The sequence below is a fragment of the Streptopelia decaocto genome (assembly GCF_964273445.1).
Source record: "Streptopelia decaocto genome assembly, chromosome: 8".
Lineage (NCBI taxonomy): Eukaryota > Metazoa > Chordata > Aves > Columbiformes > Columbidae > Streptopelia > Streptopelia decaocto.
In genome coordinates, this window is record NC_138662.1 from 10,470,396 (window position 1) to 10,489,641 (window position 19,246).

The 19,246-nt window shown below is 36.5% G+C and overlaps 1 protein-coding gene across 1 annotated transcript in view; it reads right to left on the reverse strand.

Annotated features, from left to right (window-relative positions):
- LOC309443302 (contactin-6-like) overlaps positions 1-19,246 on the reverse strand; it is a 140,323-nt gene that overhangs the window by 66,948 nt on the left and 54,129 nt on the right. The window contains exons 3-4 of the mRNA XM_082060086.1: positions 19,072-19,198; positions 12,475-12,599 (exon numbers count right to left, since the gene is read on the reverse strand). Coding sequence (XP_081916212.1) covers positions 12,475-12,599; positions 19,072-19,198 — 252 coding nt within the window. The remainder of the gene's footprint in view (positions 1-12,474; positions 12,600-19,071; positions 19,199-19,246) is intronic.

Here is a 19,246-nt window from a genome sequence, read left to right on the forward strand (position 1 = left end):
CAGAGTTCTATAAATAAATTATCACCTAGTTCTATATAATTCCTTCCATTCTTTGTCTGTCTTGATCTCACTTTATGAACGTGTTCCCTCACACTGCATTGCTCTCTCAGCTGCAAGCTTTAACAAAAAAAATGAACTTTTTTCTAGTACTGTGCATGTTGGTAGATTAGTATTGGTATAGCACAATTAATCAGTTGGATGTGATAATGAGGTCATGTAGGCTAAGCAAAATGCTCAGGTGAACAAGTGATTCTTCACAGTGAAGAGTGGAAATATATGGACTCAGCTGTGTGTGGCGAGAAGTCATTTTCAGTTGGGAACATTTGCAGACCTAAGCAAGAAAGGTATGTGCTCAGAACAAGCAAAACATATGGCATTTTGTGGAGACTAAATTAGAGAATGACAGGGCTTTCTCTGATGTAAGTGGGAATATTTGAGGTGAAAGAGGCTTTTTGCTCTTTACCAGGTATGAAGGGGAAAATGGAGAGAAGGAATGGGCCAGAGCTTTTTTCTAATGCTGTAAGTCAATAGTACCCCACTAGGGTTAAGGAAGTTATGCTGATTTATGGCAGCAAGTGACATGTCCTGCAAAAGTCTTCAGCATAGATATTCAATTACAATAAAAAGGTGGGAAAAAAACAGTATTTTGGGGTAAGGATGATTATTGGTATAGCTTTGAGTACAGAGCTGACACTGAGAGATGGCAAGCAAACCCACAAGCAGTGGGTGAGGTGTTTACTTGAAGTGATGATCTATGGAGATAGACGCATACTTCCTGTTCAAGTACTTGTGTTAATATGCTAATTAATAGGTTTAGCAGCACAGTATTTAAGTGTTTTAAATCCCAGCATTGACATAATTGCTGATATCTTCTCATTTCACCACCACTATTACCTACACATCTGGTTGTGTTGTTTTTTTTTTTTTTTAATATAAAATTGGCTTAAGTTTTAGTAGTAAGTTTAATTTGCACAACAGAATGTGTGAAGACATGGTCAGATTTCCTTGGATTAGGGAACTACTTTAATACGTCCAATAGGAACAAAAACCTAATCTCAAGTAGCAACTAATTCATTTCAATCTCCCAATAACGTTTGAAATTCATTAAACTGCTCAGGGATAGGTGTAGCACTTCCAAACCAGTCCATTTTAAGAACAAGCACAGGGCATCTGTCTTATAGCAACCAAGATAACTGGGGTATTTTAATATACAAATTGTTACAGATAATTAAGAAAAGTCCAATTTATCACTTTGTATAATTACTAGTAGTTTATCTGAGTTAATGTAATTTCATGCTTTCTTGAACTTTTGATTTTTTTGGTAAATGTTTTGTCATTACATAATCCCAAATATTATAGATGTAATTATTTGTTATTGAAATGTGCGATGAATGTTAAGGACCTAGTAGTAGTAGCACTTTACAAATTAGCTTTGCTCCTGAAGACAAATCAATAAAATTCTTTGCATTTCCATGTGGCTGTGGCAAATTGTGATATATTGCATCTGTTCCAGTTTCTTCTCTTTCTCTTATTGGCTATGATATATTGCAGTATGATTGGTGCCACTGTATGTGATGTATCACAACAGAAATGCTCTTACTAGGAAATGGCATAAAAATTACAAGCTTAGCAGTTTTTTAAAAAAGCTCATTGTTATCATTTGCTAAAAGCATTTCTAACACCTCTGTTATAAGCTGACAATGTTACCTTCACTTGCCTGTGACTATAATTAGGTGACTCACAGATAAGTGTGAGTGTGACTTCAAAGCCTGTTCCAGAGAAATCAGGTCTGCTATAGCCACACGTAGAAAAACTGGAACTTATTGGACCTTTTAAAAAATCTTAAATTCTGGGAAGTCCCATACTTGGCCAGATTTTGGGTTTGTGTTTTTTTCACATAGAGGAAGTCCTGAACTTTTGTTGGCTAAGCCACTTTTAGGCTCAGATTGTGTCTGTTGCCAAAAGATTGCTATCATCTGTTCAGCCCAGTCCAGAAGACCTCCTGCGATTCTAGCCATGTCTCTTGCTGCTTCTCAGTGTTTTGGAAATATCTTTCTCCAAGTATCTCCCAAAGGGGGATGGCTAATGTAATTTTCTACAACTTTCACTGGAAAGCAAACTTTTTTAAGCTTTCAGAACTCTACTAAACTTGCTGAACAAACTCTGACAGTTCCTTTGTCTTGATAACAGTGTCAATACATTAATCTCTTCCCTTTGCCATCTAATCTCAATTTTTAAATATGTTCTAATTGATTTTCTATGAATTCAATTTTGAGATTAAGAGCAGCATTATCTCTAAGGTGTCTGAAAGCTGCTTAGCATTTCCCATTTCCTGATTTTTTTTTTTAAATACTTGCATTTTCCACTAAACACCTACTGAATTCTTCTGCTTCTTCCCCATTTAAAGTACCTTTGAGCCTTTGCTTTGTCAGTGTTGTCACAGCACAGGGTCTGTAGAACTCGAAGATACTTCAGCCAGGATGAGCCTGGGCAACACCTGAGTGTCTCTTTTCACCAGGACAGGTTAAAAATAAACTGTAAATTCTCAGTTTTGCTCTGGTTTTCCACCAGAGATGAACACTGCATCCCAACCTGGTTAAAAGAGAAAGTCACCCTCTCCTTTTTCCCTGATTGAAGGCCAACAGGAGAAGCCCCACTGCCATCTTGCCCCTAAGCCTGGCTCCTCTCTGCCCTGACGGAGCAGTCTGCCAAATCGAGAGGGAAAAGCACAATTGCTGGGTCTTGTCCTTCTCTGAAGTTGCATATTCAAACCAGGACCTTCATCAGGGCTCCTTTATTTAGTTAAATTGCTTTGGAACTTCTAAGGGGAGAGGAACTGTAATTTACACATTAGGATCCACATGGGTCCCAGATCTTCAGTTCAGTTTAAATGGTATGAATAGCCAAGCCAGGCACTAATTTTCAAGGTGGGCAACAATAATTTCTGCCACAGCCTGACTGTCTTTTTCAATTAAAGAGTGAAAATGCCCTTTACAAAGTAATATCAAGCTTCTCTAGAGGAAAAATGGAAGGTCACAATTAAATTAAACAGGGAGGAATCCTTAGCTGACTTTTTTTTGTTCATGCACCAAGAAACTCAGTGCAAAGGAACATATGCTGTGAAGCTGTAGTGCTGGTCTACATCTGGTTTTTGTTGGTTTTTTTACTTTTGTAGAGTTAGCAGCATAAAACATTAAAGCTCTTTTCTGAACTGAACGCAGGACTTGCACTGAGCAGTAAGTGTTGATGCAGCCTTAGGGCTCTTGCTGTAAACCCCATCTGCAGGCCAGAGGCATATCCAAGGATTTAACCCTCTCAAAGGGAGGAGGATGTAAGAAATATATTTTTAATATTTTATGTTCCTGAACAGTTTTCTCACTTGTCATGGCAGAGTTCATTTGTCACCTGTCATTACATAGTCACTCTGCTGTCTGCATGAGTTTTCTCCAGATTGGAGTGTTCTTAAAAATGCATTTCTCTCCCTAGTCTAAGTCTCACAGCCCAGATTTGTCCATGCCAGAAGTACACTGGTTTGTCTGATTTACACTGGAGATGGCCCTGTCTCCCTGTGTCAAACTACTTCTTGGCAGGGGTGTTAACTCTTATCCAAAACTGAATTTTTTCTTTTTATTTGCCCATACTTCCAAACAAACCTGGTTTCCCAGGGTATATGTTGGTTCATGAACTTGTCCCTTCCCTTGGACCTTGAGCTTCTTGTTGGCAGTGAGCAGCCATATCCATGGTCCTGTGGGGAGCCCTGTTTACCTCCATGTCCAGGGTCTTGCTGGGTACCTCCTGTTGAAAACCCCACAGTCCCACTTCAGACCATGAATTCCTCTTTATAATGCTGCTATCAACAATATAATCTACACTTATACGTACAATAAAACAATGGCAAGGAAAAGAGGGCTCTCATGCACCACTGAAAGTGTGTAACAAAATCAGCATGCTCATCCATATTCCAGCACTTCACAAATTCCTGCACAGCCCTTTGGAGATCTTGATCCAGCACGGAACTGCTTCTCGCAGAATTACTTTGGGTTATCCCCAGATGCCTCCACTTTATCTCACTCATTCCAGCTGCAAAGCCATCAAAGACTACCTTCCAACAGGAATTTCAATATTTACCTGAGTGATTGATGTAAAGGATTTTTGAATGTGAATCTTCTAAGTAGGATTTCAGGTGTGGTATATATTATTAGTTGTTCTTTCAGTGGCATATTTGGAAACAGAGATTTACAGTTTTGTGCGTTCTATGTACCACATGTGGTTTGCCTACTGAGAGAATCTTTGCCTGTGACCTTATTTCTTCACACCATTGGAAGTACCGATGGCAGGCACTGTTCCTCTGTTTTGAACATAAGCTATAGAATAGAGAAGTTTATCTTGTACTTCAAAACCTTTGCATTAGACAGGATCAACCTGCAAAAAAAAACTAATCAACTTCACTATTTTTATATTTAAAAAGCCGGTCATTTATTCCAATAACTTAATTCAGTATTTTTTTCCCTTGAAAGCATCCAACTGTAACTTAATTTTTTTGTCACACTAAAGAATGAAGCAGCTCATGTGGACGTTATAGATGTTTCATTTGATAATTTATTGGAATCTAAGGCATATTGTATGTAATGAAAGCAGAGCAGATAAAAAGAAAATCACCCAGACTGCAAATAAAGGCTGGGTTTATCCTTTAAAAATATTAAATTTTATCAATCAGAATCTAGCAGCTCTGGGACCTATAGATGCTCTGTTACCTACCATATCTCTATCACATATATTGTATTTCTGATAAAACTTGCAATGGGCTGATTTAGGATAAACACTTTTATAGAACTACAGAATAGTAAGTAATATATAACTAAAAGATAATCTTCAAATACTCATATGTTTCCTATTATTACTTTATCTTACTAGCTCACTGTATGTAATGCTCCTTACAATATGTCTGTAGTGTATGTCTCTATTTTGCATATGGAGAATTCCTGTAAAAGAGTGCTAGACTCCTTTTTATAATGAAAGTTTAAGCAAAACAGCTTTAACAAAGTGTCCTGATAAAGCATAGCCTTGAAGGTGGTGTTTAGATAATCTGAGAGAGGTGTTTAAAAACATTTGAGATAAAAATGCAGCTTGGAATTCTGATGCTGCTTGGTCTCCATGACATTAAATATAAAAGGGGAATGTTGCTACCATCAGCCTCACTTTGTGTGTTTAAAAAGAAAAAGGAAGCCATTTCTGTATTAGACATTAGATGGGCTCTGAGAACACAAAGCAGATTTAGATCTTTAGGGAATGATGGAGAAAGCAAACCCCTTTATTATGTAGACACACCTATATTTTCTGGTTTTAAGATTTCTAGCTGTTCTTTCTGTCTTTGGGAAGGTCTGGATATTTCCATAATCTATTCTTATAGTATCTGAACTTTAAAATAGAAATGCTATTGTCACCTTGCCTTGTTCTGTCAGCAAGCAGGTGAAACCATTCCAGGCTTCCTGCTTCAGCATTGTTGAATGGTGGTTGATGTCTCATGCTTTTCCTTAAGCCTGTGAGAGCCTGTGTGTGCATAGACTTCTATAAAGAAATAAATGCTGGAAAGCTCTACAAATGTAGAAAGATGAGCTGAACGTAGGTGAGGTCTTGCAGCATTTTTGGTCTTTCAGTGAATAAGCTGCATCACTTCTAGTTGGTTCTTTGCAAATATTCTGCTCAAAGTAGCCTTGAAGGAAACATAGTGCCCCACTACAGAGTGGCTAGAGCAGTGTACAGACCCCTTTCAGCAATGTATATCAGGTTCTCACCATGCTTTTCCTAATTTTGTGGGAAAACTTTGTGAAGAAGAGCAAAAAAGCAAATATGCCTGAGGCTACTGGGTCTATCCATGGAGAGCATCCATTAAGAAAAGACCTTGATGTAGACTTCCACCATGGGGAACTGCCAGAGAAAGTGCTGAACACTGGCACAAAGTGTCCATAGCAATCAAAACTGACAAATGAAAGTTCAGTTTCTTTTTACTCCAGGCAGAGTTTTGACAAAATATGGGGTCTGTTTCCAAGTAATAAACTAAATTCTTGATATATTTATCGTAACTCATTTTGTTCAGAACTTTGCTTTCCACCTACTCATGCATAGGGAGAGGTAGTTACTGCTTTTGTAGTTATAATGGATTCTTTAACTGTGGTTAAAAGTCCAAAAGGCAATTTAGAGCTGTAAGATTTAGTGACATAAGGAGAGATGACAGTAGTATTTCCATCCTCCAGACAGGACTGATCTGCAGGGAGTGTTGCTATTGCAGTTTGCAATTTTTTCTCACCTGCTTATGGGAAGATGCAGATTGTGAGGTGTTGCCAGGATCATCAAGAGGGCCATGAGAGTCTGGAAAGGACACTTGGATATCTGATTCTCCAGATATCTGCAAGCTGAGATATGTTTCTGCATTACATGTAAGGAAGCACTTTTGAAAAAAAACAAGGAGGAAAGCTTAATACCTTACTTTGTGTTTGTAGGTTAAAAAAAAATATGTGAATAGAGGCAAGTCTATGACATTACCTGGAGTGTCCCTACAGAGGATGAGGGAATGTAGTAAATGAAGTAAAACTTTGGGGGAGTGTATCTTTGATGTGCTTCTGCCCCTTGAAAGCTGAATTCTTCCTCCTAACTCTTCGGTTAACACTTGGTCATCTCTGAGTACATACTGAACACTAAATTGAGAAGCATATACCTCCTTTTGAAAAAGAAGGAAGTTGCAGTGTTCATTCTTTCAATATAAGCTGCTGGACAGCCTGATCAGTATGTCAGCCCTTGCATACAGTGATGAATTAACAGCCAGTTTACTTGAGGTGGTAGTTACAATATTTAGCACACCTTTTAGTCAAATACAATGTTAGAGAGGAATTTCTGGACACAGAGTACCACAATACAACCAATCCAGAAGTGTATACACTGTTTAAACTAAAATTCATGCATGTCCAGAATTTGCAAATTCAGACTCTCTGATCTAACTGTATCGATTTTTCCCATTTTCTGTTTCAAAGCATATACTACAAGTAAAAAGGGTTACGACATTTTGAGGCATGCTATATTGCTTTGTGATGTTTGTGTAATTTGTGTGCAGTCAAAGGTAAACAACATGATGAAGTAATCAGATGAAAAGTGGGCTTTCATGCTAGCTGAGCATCTCACAATCACTCTAACAGGGCTTTGCAAATGCTTAGTCTGTCGTGATCTAGGAAAGACTAAATGAACTTGGTTGCTTTTAACATATTTCACCTGAAATGGTTAAATGCTGATGATGTGCTATTTTACATTTTAGAATTGAAAACTCTGTCCAGGAGGAACTATTGCCTCTCTTAATTTGTTATTTCAGCAAAACTGTGTCATCCTCTGTCTCTCTGACAAAAAGCATGTGAGACCACTTGGGAGACTGGGATTTTATCCCAGGTACTCCAACACCATCATTCTCATCCACACTGCTATGAGCACCTTGTCACTTGCCAAGAGGAGGCATGTATATTTAGAAAAATACTATTGAGAGTAAGCACCAGGCAAAACCCCTCAGCACCCCTTTTGAAAAATGCAGGAACACAGTTGCAGCCCCAGATGCCAAGGAAAAATCCTTCCTCATGGTTAGCCTGTAGCACCAGGGAAAACTTTTAAATATGGGGTCTAATGTCTCCACTGTGTGCCCTCCCATGTGGTTCAGGACATAATGACTAATGCTATTCATGAATTTAAATTGTTGTCATTGTTTCCTAAAATTCATGATTAATAATGGAGGTCTGAGAAAGCTGCAATCATTGTGACTGTCTATCAGCAATGCCAGAACAATTTGACTGAGAATCTCATTTGAGATCCCTAGGCAACTAGATGTTTTCAATTAATACTGATTTTTCTGGGTTTATACCCTGGATAGTTATGAATTAGGCACACACATGATTCTTTTTCATAGTGGAATACTTCTTTTTTCTAGTTTGTTTAGTTGCACTCCTGTCTCTTCTATGTATCTATTAATGTCTCTGTTATAGACGTGTAGGAGAACTAAAAGAATTAGTAACAGGCCTGGACTGTTTTACTGCATCTACTTATGGGGATTTCCCTCAAGATCTGTTGTTTACACACAGTTACTTTTACTTAAAACTGATGGAATAATTAAAACAAATCCCCTGTGTGCCTTGGGATAGAGTTCTGGTTGAAGCCATATTTAAACAGTTCTTTATAAAAGGTTTTTTGTTTGTATTTTTTAAGGCATGAAATGCAATTTAGACAGTCTTCATTAATAAAAATTGATTTCTGCAAAACACCTTATTAATATGCATGTGAGTTCATCTTGGCACCGCAGAATAGGAGAAACTCCAGTTTTACTGATCTAAACACTTCTTTAAACCCGGATGCTTTTTTTCTTCTGTGAGTTTTGAACATGACTCTGATCACGTTGTCTCTGGCTCAGAAGTGAGAGCTGCTGTGTTTGTGCCTGGTCAGGCTCTGCCGTGTCCTTGGGAGGTGGCTCTGCTGGTGGTGGGGCTCAGGGCAACTGCTTCATTGGAGGTGCCTGCTCTGATGTGTGTGCAGAAGCAGCAAAAACTGTAACAGTTGGGAAGCTTGTGCACAAGCATCTTCATTTTGTTTTGAAAACTAAGTTGTGTGAAGTCTGCGGGAAAACCTTCCATGTCCCCATCTCTTTCTTCAAGTTGACTCTTGCATAGTTCACAAAGATGAACTCCCCATGGAGTGGACTTTGACCTTCCCTTTCCATGGAGCTGAAGTGTTACTGGTGATGTTGTGTTGGATGTCAAGACTGAACTTAAAGGTGGGGAAAGAACCATGTGTGTGGCAGCTTGTGACTCAGGAGCCAAGCTCTCAAAACTCAAATCTGCATGTCTGCAGCAGGCTATCGCTGCACCAGGTGAGATCTGATGCCAGTGCTGTTTAACCAGGCTGAAGATCCAGATCAACAGCTCCAGCTCCTGCAAACTGCACGTTAGCTTTTCAAAATGTACTGCTTGCTGGGTAGCAGGAGACATACAGGATTTATAGTGAGCTTTCAACTTTATTTATGACAAAACAAACCTTCACTGGGAAGTACAAATAACATAGGACTGCCATCCGATGTATCCTGCTAATGCATTTATGTTCTCTTGCTCTGCTCTCTCGCACTGATGCTGTCTCTCATTTTCAGCCTGTAGCTTTAATAATCTATGTCACTTCTTTCTGTACAATGTTCCTCCTGCAGCTTTCATTTGACAGCTCTGTTTTTAAGAGAGGATAAGCATGAAGCTTCAGCTGAATCTGAAGACATATTTCTAATCTCATACCACATTTATTTTGCTACTTGGAAAGCTCACTATCTTGAATAGAGGAAAAAGTATTTTTCACATATGAAGTTGAGATGTACAATAGGTTTCCAGAGGTGTCATTAATTCAAACTCAGAGTTAGTTACCTTGTAGTAAAAAGACAAATATGCATAAGCCTAGTTACTTGGATAATAGGCTTGATTCCATTATTTATCAGGGTGATTGCAATAATATGCCAGGCAGTCCAATGCAGGGAAGAATCCTATTTTGTTAAGTATTGAACGAAAGTGTCATAATATTAACCTGACTGGATTTTAAGATATAGCCTGAAGTAGTGGTTGAAACAAAGAGGTAAATTGGATGACAACATGAAAATAAGAAATGAGAATAAGTTAACTGTGAAATAAGTGTTTCAAGGTAATTTGTTCCACTGTTCTTATCAGGTCATTATAGCATTTTCTACGTACTGTGTTTTTATTTATTGTAAGACAAGCTAAAACTCAGTTTTGCAGTGATGCCACTAAACTGAAGCATTTTCCTGTGTGTTTGTGTTTGCCAGTATAAATTACAACCTTCAATTTGTCTGTTCTCTCTGTTTTACATGGGAAAGGATGTAAATGTCTGTTACTGCTAATGAAAAAGTGGTGTGCCTCTTGAATATGGGATATATTTACCACTATGTGGTTGCTGCTGAGAGCTGGAGGATTAAAGCAGGATGGTAGGTATGGGTTTGGACATTTGCTGCTGTGGACAAATAGGACCTGATTTTGTGCCCTGCTCCCTACAGTAACTTTGGGAAGTGTCTTGGTGGGGGTGTGAAAACCAAGTAAAGGAACTGCTTGATATTTAGCCCATTTTGATTGTGGTATATTGGCATGAGACTTTGAGCTCTATTTAGTGAGTTAAAAGCTTCAGAGGGAATGTTTCACCAGCATGGAGGCTTAAAGAACTGATGTTTAACAGCTGAAAATACTTAATGCCATCAAAAAAGTCCATTTTCTGGCAAATAAGCCCTCTAGCTGCTCAGTAGCATTGACTGCATCACACTGGGATGTGTTCTGCCTCAGGCAGGGCAGAAATCACATGTGATTTCTTTCAGGTTTTCATGTCTGAGCACAGACCCCTGGCCTACAGCTGCACCAGAAGTAGGGAGTTGCAAGAGGATGCTGCAGAACCACCTTGCTTTCTGTGGTAAAATGTACTCTCTTGTTTATAGATCTTTAGTAAAGTCAGTCTTGTAAAGAAAACTGTGCACTGTGGTGTACAGTTTCCCTTTTCTACAAGGGAAAACTTCCAAAGGATCACATTTCCAACAAGAGCTTGAAGATTAAGCACTTCTGTGTCAACCAGCATCTTTCATTTACCTGAGGGCTATCAGGGATGCATTTGTGAATGTAGGGACTAACATGGACCAGTGCCCTGAAAAAAAAAAAAAAGGACTTCTTATCAGTAGGGCTTTCCCTGTAAGCTTTCTTTCCCTTCAACTCTTTCAGCTTTCTCCAAACCATACTCCTTGCAAAGAGTTAAACCAAGACAATTTTCTGAAGCTAGCTTTGGTCCCTAACCTCCACATGGTTATAATATGGCAATAAGTAATCATGGAAAACCCTAGGAAGGAACTGCAATTAAATGTTATTCAAAGGAGAGCTGCCAAAAAGAGCTGTTTATATACCCCAGGAGCTGGTGCACCAAGTTGGTGTGATTCTCTATGGGCTGGGGAAGCAGCCAACAGGAAACTGAAGTGCTTCTGTGAATTTGGAGATAGAATTTTCCATTAAAAAAAAATGAAATCATTGAGTAATATGATATGCTGAGCAATCACAGAAGCCTCTTTTTTATCTTTCTTTCACAGAGAGATATTCCTGGATTTCCGTTTTCCCACATTTTAAAATTTTTTTTGTACTTCCTTTGTGTCTTCATTTGAGGCTATTCCTTTTCTTCAGGTCTTTTCCCAGCTCCATTCATGACCTGTTGTGGTTTCTTGGGGATTATAGATTCCACAAGCAATTTTGAGTTGGCCATCTATTCTTGCTTCTTTCGAAAATGAGATTTGTTCTGTCACTAAACAATTTTCATCTACAGGTTGTGAAATAATTTCCCATACAAGAAGGCTGGCTTGCAAAGATATTTCAGGAAAAGTGGGAAAATAATGGATCAAATTTTTTGTTTCCATTTGACCAGCTCTTGGGAATTGAAAGCTCTTTGAGAAATTCAGGGTAAAACACTATCAAATGAGATACTAGTGATATACTGTTTGATCAGCTCTACTAAAAGAGAGTATGTGAACCATCATGACCTCTAATGTCTCCTTTGTATAACCCCTGCGACATGAGATTTGCTATGAGAAATGGAACAAGATTAATAATTAATAAGTTTACTGGTGTCTGAAATAGCGACACAAGGTTGGCTTTAGATGCATGTTTTATTAATGAAGTTTGAAAACAATTGCTTTCTCCCAGCAACAGACAGCTCAGACCTTTATACTGAAGAAAAAAGAACGGAGGTAAATATCTGGAGTTTCGTTGCTGTTCCCCTCCCAGGGCATTAAGAGAACTCAGTCACCACGTATAAACGTTGTGAAAAAGATTGTGAAGGTGTGAAGAAGTGAAATGGGGAGCAAGCCTAAAATAAATTTTAAATCATCTCAAGACAACATACATGCTTTACCCAATCAACCTGAAATACGAAACATTTCAGAGCATTGCTCATTTTGCACACTGTGTAAGGAAAAAGTGTTTCATATTCTGCTAATGTGACAAAATGTCAGTGTGGCAATTAGGGGTACAGTATTTTCATTACTCAGACCTCATTACCCCACAGGAAATAGAAAGCCTAACTTTTTGCAACATTTCCCCCACAAATTATAACTACCAGTAATATAACAAAGAAAGCAATGGCTTAAAAAGTGGAAACACCTTTATTAAGTGAAAATAATTATACTAATCTTCCTTGACCTTTAAATTTTCTGAAAGTTATTCTTGGTCATGAGGGCTAGCAGCAATCAGAAGTCTGATTTTTGTTATTAATATTTACTAGGAATAATTTTTTTAAGAATAAACATGGCTGATGTAAGCCAAACCTTTTGAAGAGAATCATCGATGATAGTTTAATTATCCAGTTACAGTTACAGTTCATGTACAGAATTAACTGGAAAATAATGCTCTAATAAATATGATCTTACCAACTTACATGCAAATTGAAGCTTTGCCTTCCTGCTCAGAATTGTTCCAAATGAATTTGTGGCCAGACACTGGTATGTTCCAATATCCTGGTTTTTATGTGGGTTATTGATTGCCAAGCTGCCTCCAACCAACCTGTAGTGATAACTCATGGTAAGATCAATATCTGTACCATTTTGCTTCCACCTTTGAGGGGAAAAAAATCAAATTATGCTTATAATTTACAGAGCGTATTAATATTTATCTTAAATAGTGTGCTGTAGCATACCCATAATGATAAAAATGTAGTTAAATATCACAAAATTATATCATTTTTCACACCAGACTGCTTCTTATATCAATTTTAATTATATCAATAATTCTGTTATTTGGAAAATCTTTACTGCTTTTATGCTAGTCACCAGTGTTCATCCAAATGTCTACACAAAGTAATTATAACTTATTCATACAAACTAAGTTACCCATCCAGTTGGGAGTATGGTATATGCCTCAACTGCATCTACCTTATTTTTCTTAATATAAATGGTACCTGACTGCGCACCACAGTCCTTGCAACTGATGTCATAAATTTGGTTACAAAAATGATTTGGAGTTATAAATCAGGACAAATTACACTTCAAGGAGAGATGAAAAGAAAGAGAAGTTCTTATACAACAAGTTTAAGACTCTTCATTATGAGAATGCTGTTATTTTAAAACACGATTTGTCCATGTTAGTCCACTAAAGTAGAAAATGGATCATATTTGCAACACTATCCCACTATTTACAAATGTCAAAATAAAAATGATATTTCAAAGAAAATAAATATCTGCTTTAAGAAGGGTAATTTTGTGGCTGAGCCCTTAGTCACATCAGGGTTGAATTTTCATTGCCCACATGAGGTCTGAAGGAACAATAAAGGACCTCAGCTACTGTTGTTTGCAAGTTTTGGGCTTGTTTATGTCACACTTAAGTTGTCAGCAGTACTAAAACTACATAACTATGTATTTTCTCCTGATTTTATACTATCATACTCTCTTAGGCCTCTATAATTTCTGCTGACCTACATGGGTGTGATGCCTACCCCTCCTTTTTTTCTTCCCAAGGTTAGCAAAATCTTATCTGGTGCCCATCCATGAGCCTACTCTATGAAGCAGTAGTCTGTAATAAGTGTTAGGTTTTTGCCATATTTCAGGATTTATATATATGGCACGTGCAGTCTAAATCTTTCAATTTTCTAATACAGAATAGTCTGGTATTTAGTTTGCCGCTTCTCTTTAATTTCAGAATCAATCACTGAAATAACTGCTGTCATCATTACATGGCTCTCAATTAAGCTCTATAATTGTTTTTCAAAACAAATGCAAAGTTGTTGGCTTAGTTGCTGCAAATGAATTCTTCACAGTATCCCCATAATCATTCTAATCACTGTGGTACAATAATTATTAAACTTTGCATATAGATCAGAGGTTCATCTCCTGGTGTGGGATTTTTCCTAATTAATATGCTTACATCACTGAAGGAAGCAAATTAATGAATTCATGTGATACACAATGATTTAATGACTTTGTGTGTTCTGCAGCTACTTTCTGTCTACTCCACAGAAATCTGTGAAGAATTGTTTTAAGAAAATTTTAGCATAAACCTTTTAAGGCAGGGATCACCTACAGATTTTCTTGACTTCTTCATGCAACCATTGGAAAGTGCTTTCTATCAATTATAGGAAATGCATCTTAGACCAATTGTTTCAGAACCTAAACTTAAAAAAAAAAAAAATGCTGAATTCAATAGTTCCCTAGGAATATAAGACTTCTCAAATCATATTGATATGTCTAAACTGAAAAAAAAAAAAAACAAAACAAACACTGTGTTCCATGAATTCATAGAACAAATGACCATATTATGTTTGCTTCAAAATCTAACTTTTTATGGAACACCAGTTATAAAATGTTCCAAATAAATTCTTCATTAAGTTAAAGCCTTTGGGAATATATATGTGGGACCTCCCCTGATTTCCATCTTGACTTAAAGATACCAGGTTAAATGTAGCCTGTTCTCTCTTCTTCTGTTTTCTTAAATTGTTAGCTATTTATCATAACATTTGGATATACCGATATATCAGTATTCTTCCAAACCAGTGGGTTATGTTACACCTTTGATGCTAGACTTATTGGGAACTTCCTTCTAAAGTACACTACAGTCAAACCATTTCAGCTCCATTTATATAAAGATGAACTTGTAATATATGATGATTTACTCATTTATACTACTTAATCAATACTTGTGATTTGTTATTCAAATAGTCTCCATCTCCAAGCAAATAAAAATGAGGAGGAATAGAATTTATTAATGAACATGAATGTGTGAGTAATTTGTATTTACAATGCAACTGCAAATTCTGTAATCTGTCTTTAGGGTAATAATTTACAAAAGAACTGTGGAAATGAATTTCTGTCATGTTTTCACATTGGGGAAAAAAAATGGATCCAGTCAACATCTTCAAAGAAGAGACCAGTACATAAAACCTATAAAAATCGTAAGATATTAGAGAACTTTGCAGAATACAAATATTCTTAGGGCTTGTTTGAGAAGTATTAATTAGTTTCATTATCTGAAAGCTGACTGTGAAGCTACATACCCACAGGTTTCTCTTCACTTGTCCTCTCTGAGTAGAATTTCTTCTGGACAACGTATCTACTGACACTACCATTCCACCACCACTCCCTACACCCTCACTCACGGTCAAGTAAATCCAGCAGAGCTGAGAAAATGGAGCCCTCAGCCTGGACTCACCACTTTGTATTAAAAATACAAAGCATATGGCATTGGACTTGCAATCCAACACTTACACAGGCTGGTAATGAACTTCAGAGCAGAAAGTTTGTTTCAGTGAGATAAAAGTGTCTTTTGGTCACCTACAATCTTCTTTTTTTTTTTTTTGCTAAGGAAAATGTTAACTTTGGACATAAGTTTATGATTTCTGATAAGTGGGCAATTAACCAGGAAACTTCTGATCACATCTTTGAAGGTACTGTGCAGTTCTATCTAATGTCTAAATAGCTATAATTAAATGAGTCCAATTTGTATGATTAATGAATCTGGGAGAGAGTATCGTTCGATAGAAACTGCTTAGAAAAAGGAAACATTTTCTTTCAGAAGATGTGACTTCTTTTTTGGAAATTAAATGTTAAGGTGTATCCTTTTCAGTAAAACTATCAATGTAGGAATGTTGAAGCAATTAAGGAATTAGTAAAAAAATCCATTTAAGCAATATTAAAATCTTTTTGATAGCTTAATATACAATATTTTATTAACGTTTTACTTGCCTTTTAAACGAAGGTACCTTTTGGACTATTCTATTTTCCTGCTGAAAGAGAACTGCTTTCTCCAGCTCTACAGGTAAAATTCTATAAGTATTACAAACCATGTTTGGATGTGTCATCATTGCTAGAAGCTCTTAATTTGCATTTATCTTTCCCTAATTTGAACTACTTTCTGTGCATATATGATTCCCTGAATACTTTTCCAGTGTTCTGCTGTAATAAAAATACATAGTTTTTTAAAGTCTTCATTGTGCTCTGTGTTCCTTAGATTACTTACATTCCTGCCAAGTCACCTGAGACTTTCTTGTAATTGGGGGAGAAAAAGACTTGCAAATCCCCTAGTATACAGCATTTCCATAGAGGAAGGAAATAAAAAGTTTAAAAACTATTGACTGTGAGCAAGACAACAGAGCTTGAAGGCATTTCTAGTTCTAGTCCACTTCTGAGGCAGAATCTGCAGGGAATCATGGGACAGCATTTTAGTGAACAAGTACCCCATAGCAGGGTTGTCATTTGTTTATCAAGGGTATGAATAAGGTAAATATATTTTGGGGTTTACTGAGAATCTTTCAACAGTTTGATGCAACGATTATGAATGTATTTTATGTCATTTGCAATCATTGTAGACATTATGCTTCTGTTCCCCTCACTTTTATCTGTCTGTTACAGTTATCTTCTCTGGTACTTTGATTTGGATTGAATTCGAAACTATTTATTTTTGCTGCATCATTCTACATTATGCTGAAATATTAAAATATTGTTATAATGAATAATACTTATGCTGTTCTTGGATTTCTTATTTATTTGATGAATTGACTACTCTGTGTGTAGATTACTGGGAGGAAAAAAACTTGCATGAAAAAGCCAGTTTACATGATTACTCTGGATGCTGAATGTAAACTCAGGAAAAGTGTGATGAGTTAAAACTAAGCAGATGAGACCAAACAGGAAAGTTCTAGATAACTTTTTTTTCCTTCCCCTTTCTCCTCCCTGTCTCCCCAGCATGGAGGATGGCCACTTGTATTACACTGAGTTACTTAACGAAAGAAAACTGTGGAACTGTGATATGTTCTTGACTGGGCTGTAAACAGGAAAGTAAAATTCATTCCTTAAGTTAGCTGATGATAATCCCTCCATCAGCTGTAACAGAAAATCTTGAGTGGAAAAAATTAATAAATCTAATTTGAAAGGTTGTGTTTATTTACCACCAATGTCACACTGGGAAACAATTGAAATAATGCACCTGATAATTATAAACAATTTTGACTGTTTAGAAAAAAGTGATAATAGATAAAATGGCGTTTATGAGGGCAATTATATAGATTTCATAACATATTCTGATTTTAAAGATATTTGTAGTCATATTTTTGTTTCCATTGTGAACAGATCTGTGTTCTCCATTACTTCCAACAAAGGAAATTTCTCATTTTTATTACTTAATCCTTAGCCTACTTCAGTTCTATGTAAATCTTGAGTTGTGATTGTTAGACAGAGGACTTCAAAATGAAGTTGCAAAAAGTTACTGTTATATTCAATGGCTCTATAATACTAATATAATACAACACAAAACAAAATAAGACTTTTAGGAAATGCTAAGCATTTTTTTTTTAAATAAAATGTATTAACACACATTTATTTATATAAATTTGCTAAATTATAAATTAGTTTGGATATAACTTTATTCCTGTTGTAGTTGTTCTGCATTTCTGTATCAAAGAAAAACCTTGCTCTCTTTAGTGCGGTTCTTTTTCATCACTCAACAAAGGATATGATTAAAATTTCATACTGTACTTGATTTATCTAAAATTGTTGGAAACTTAAATATATGGGCTCAATCCTTATCTGATAGAACTGGCATTAGCTCGAGTGAAATGAAAGAAAAGTGCTGAAGCCTTCTTGTTCCTTCCAAGTCATGGTGAAAATCTCCCAGGTTGTAAAGGCAGCAGTGATAGTCTGATAACTTCTAACTGACCTAGGCAGTTCAGGATCTATGCTTAGATGTTGATCTGGTCTTACTAGAATAACAGAGGATTTTCAAAATGTCCTTTTAGTACAAAGAAAACAATGAATCTAATTCATGGATGGGAAGAAGCATTAGAAAATTAAAGATAAAATAGGAATATCAGATATACATCTGGAAGATACTTTGTAGCTCTCCTGCCAAATGAAACCTGCTGTCTCTACTACTTGTGCATGTGAGAAGTCTACTGTTGGAATGCAAGAGCAAATAATTTTTATAGGTCTCTGAGAAAGCTGCCTGTATGAATGGATATGAAGAAGATGGATGGATGAACTGGAAATACTTGAAATTCATGATACTAACAAGTGGATGTTCATGTTGAAAACTGGAAGAACAAATGGGATGGGAAATGGCTGAGGATTTCCACTTATATAAAGACAAGTTATGTTGCAAAAGGAGATACAGTATTCCTTTACTATCACCATATCTGGAAACAAATTAATATATGAAGTACAAAAGCTAGGTTGGTAACTAGTAGTGACACCAGTGACACCCAGGAACCTGTTGTGTGAGCAATTAAAAGTTATGTGAGCCTATTTTGTAGGGCACAATTTTCTTTCATGTCTTGCATGAACAATTTCTTTTTTTTTTTTTTTTAATTTTCCTTTTCCTAGCCATTATTTTCCCCATTCTTTTCTGAAGAAATTAATGTCATTTTTCTAGATTTAAAGCTTTTCCTCCTATTAGATTTCCAGATCCTTAGTGCAACAACCTACTTTTGGTAAGTCCATAGTTATTGAATAAACAATCCTATATACCAAGGTTTTATTGAGACTACAGAGTATTGTAAGCTAGATATCAGTGCTGTGCTTTGCTCTTTCTCTAAATAAAAGCTATAAATATGTATATGAAGTGTTAGAATTAGAAGAGGGCAACGATGTTGCTCTTTTGCTTTCCAAGCATTTCACAGAATCACAGAATGTCAGGGTTTGGAAGGGACCTCGAAAGATCATCTAGTTCAATCCCCCCACCTGAGATATTGATGTATGAAAAGTTTTATCAAATACAGATGCACATCTCAAATTTTCCATTTATCACAGCTGTTCTGTACATTCAGAAGGAATTTGGTATGTTTTCAGATACTTTGGGGCTAATTTTTCAAGGATGCACTTCCTTTTCCCATGTTAATTTTCTTAACAGTAGACTGTTTTCCCTTAATTCCTTGAATTTACTATACCTGTGTATATTCTCAACATATTTTGAGGCATGTATGATCATGTACTACTGTCTAAGGCACAGTTATAAGATTTACAGTGACAGAATACTTTTCCAAAGCTGACTTCACCTGTAGTATGGGAGTGGATATCCTTTAGCTGTACAGTTCAGTAGGATTTCTGGATTTGCTGAGCCCATGGAATAAGTAACATCATATGGCTCTTGGATAAAAATAGGACCTTGAAGGGTTTCTTCCCCTGTGAAAGAAAAACAATAATTTAAGATTAGACTTCTTTAGTGTATCC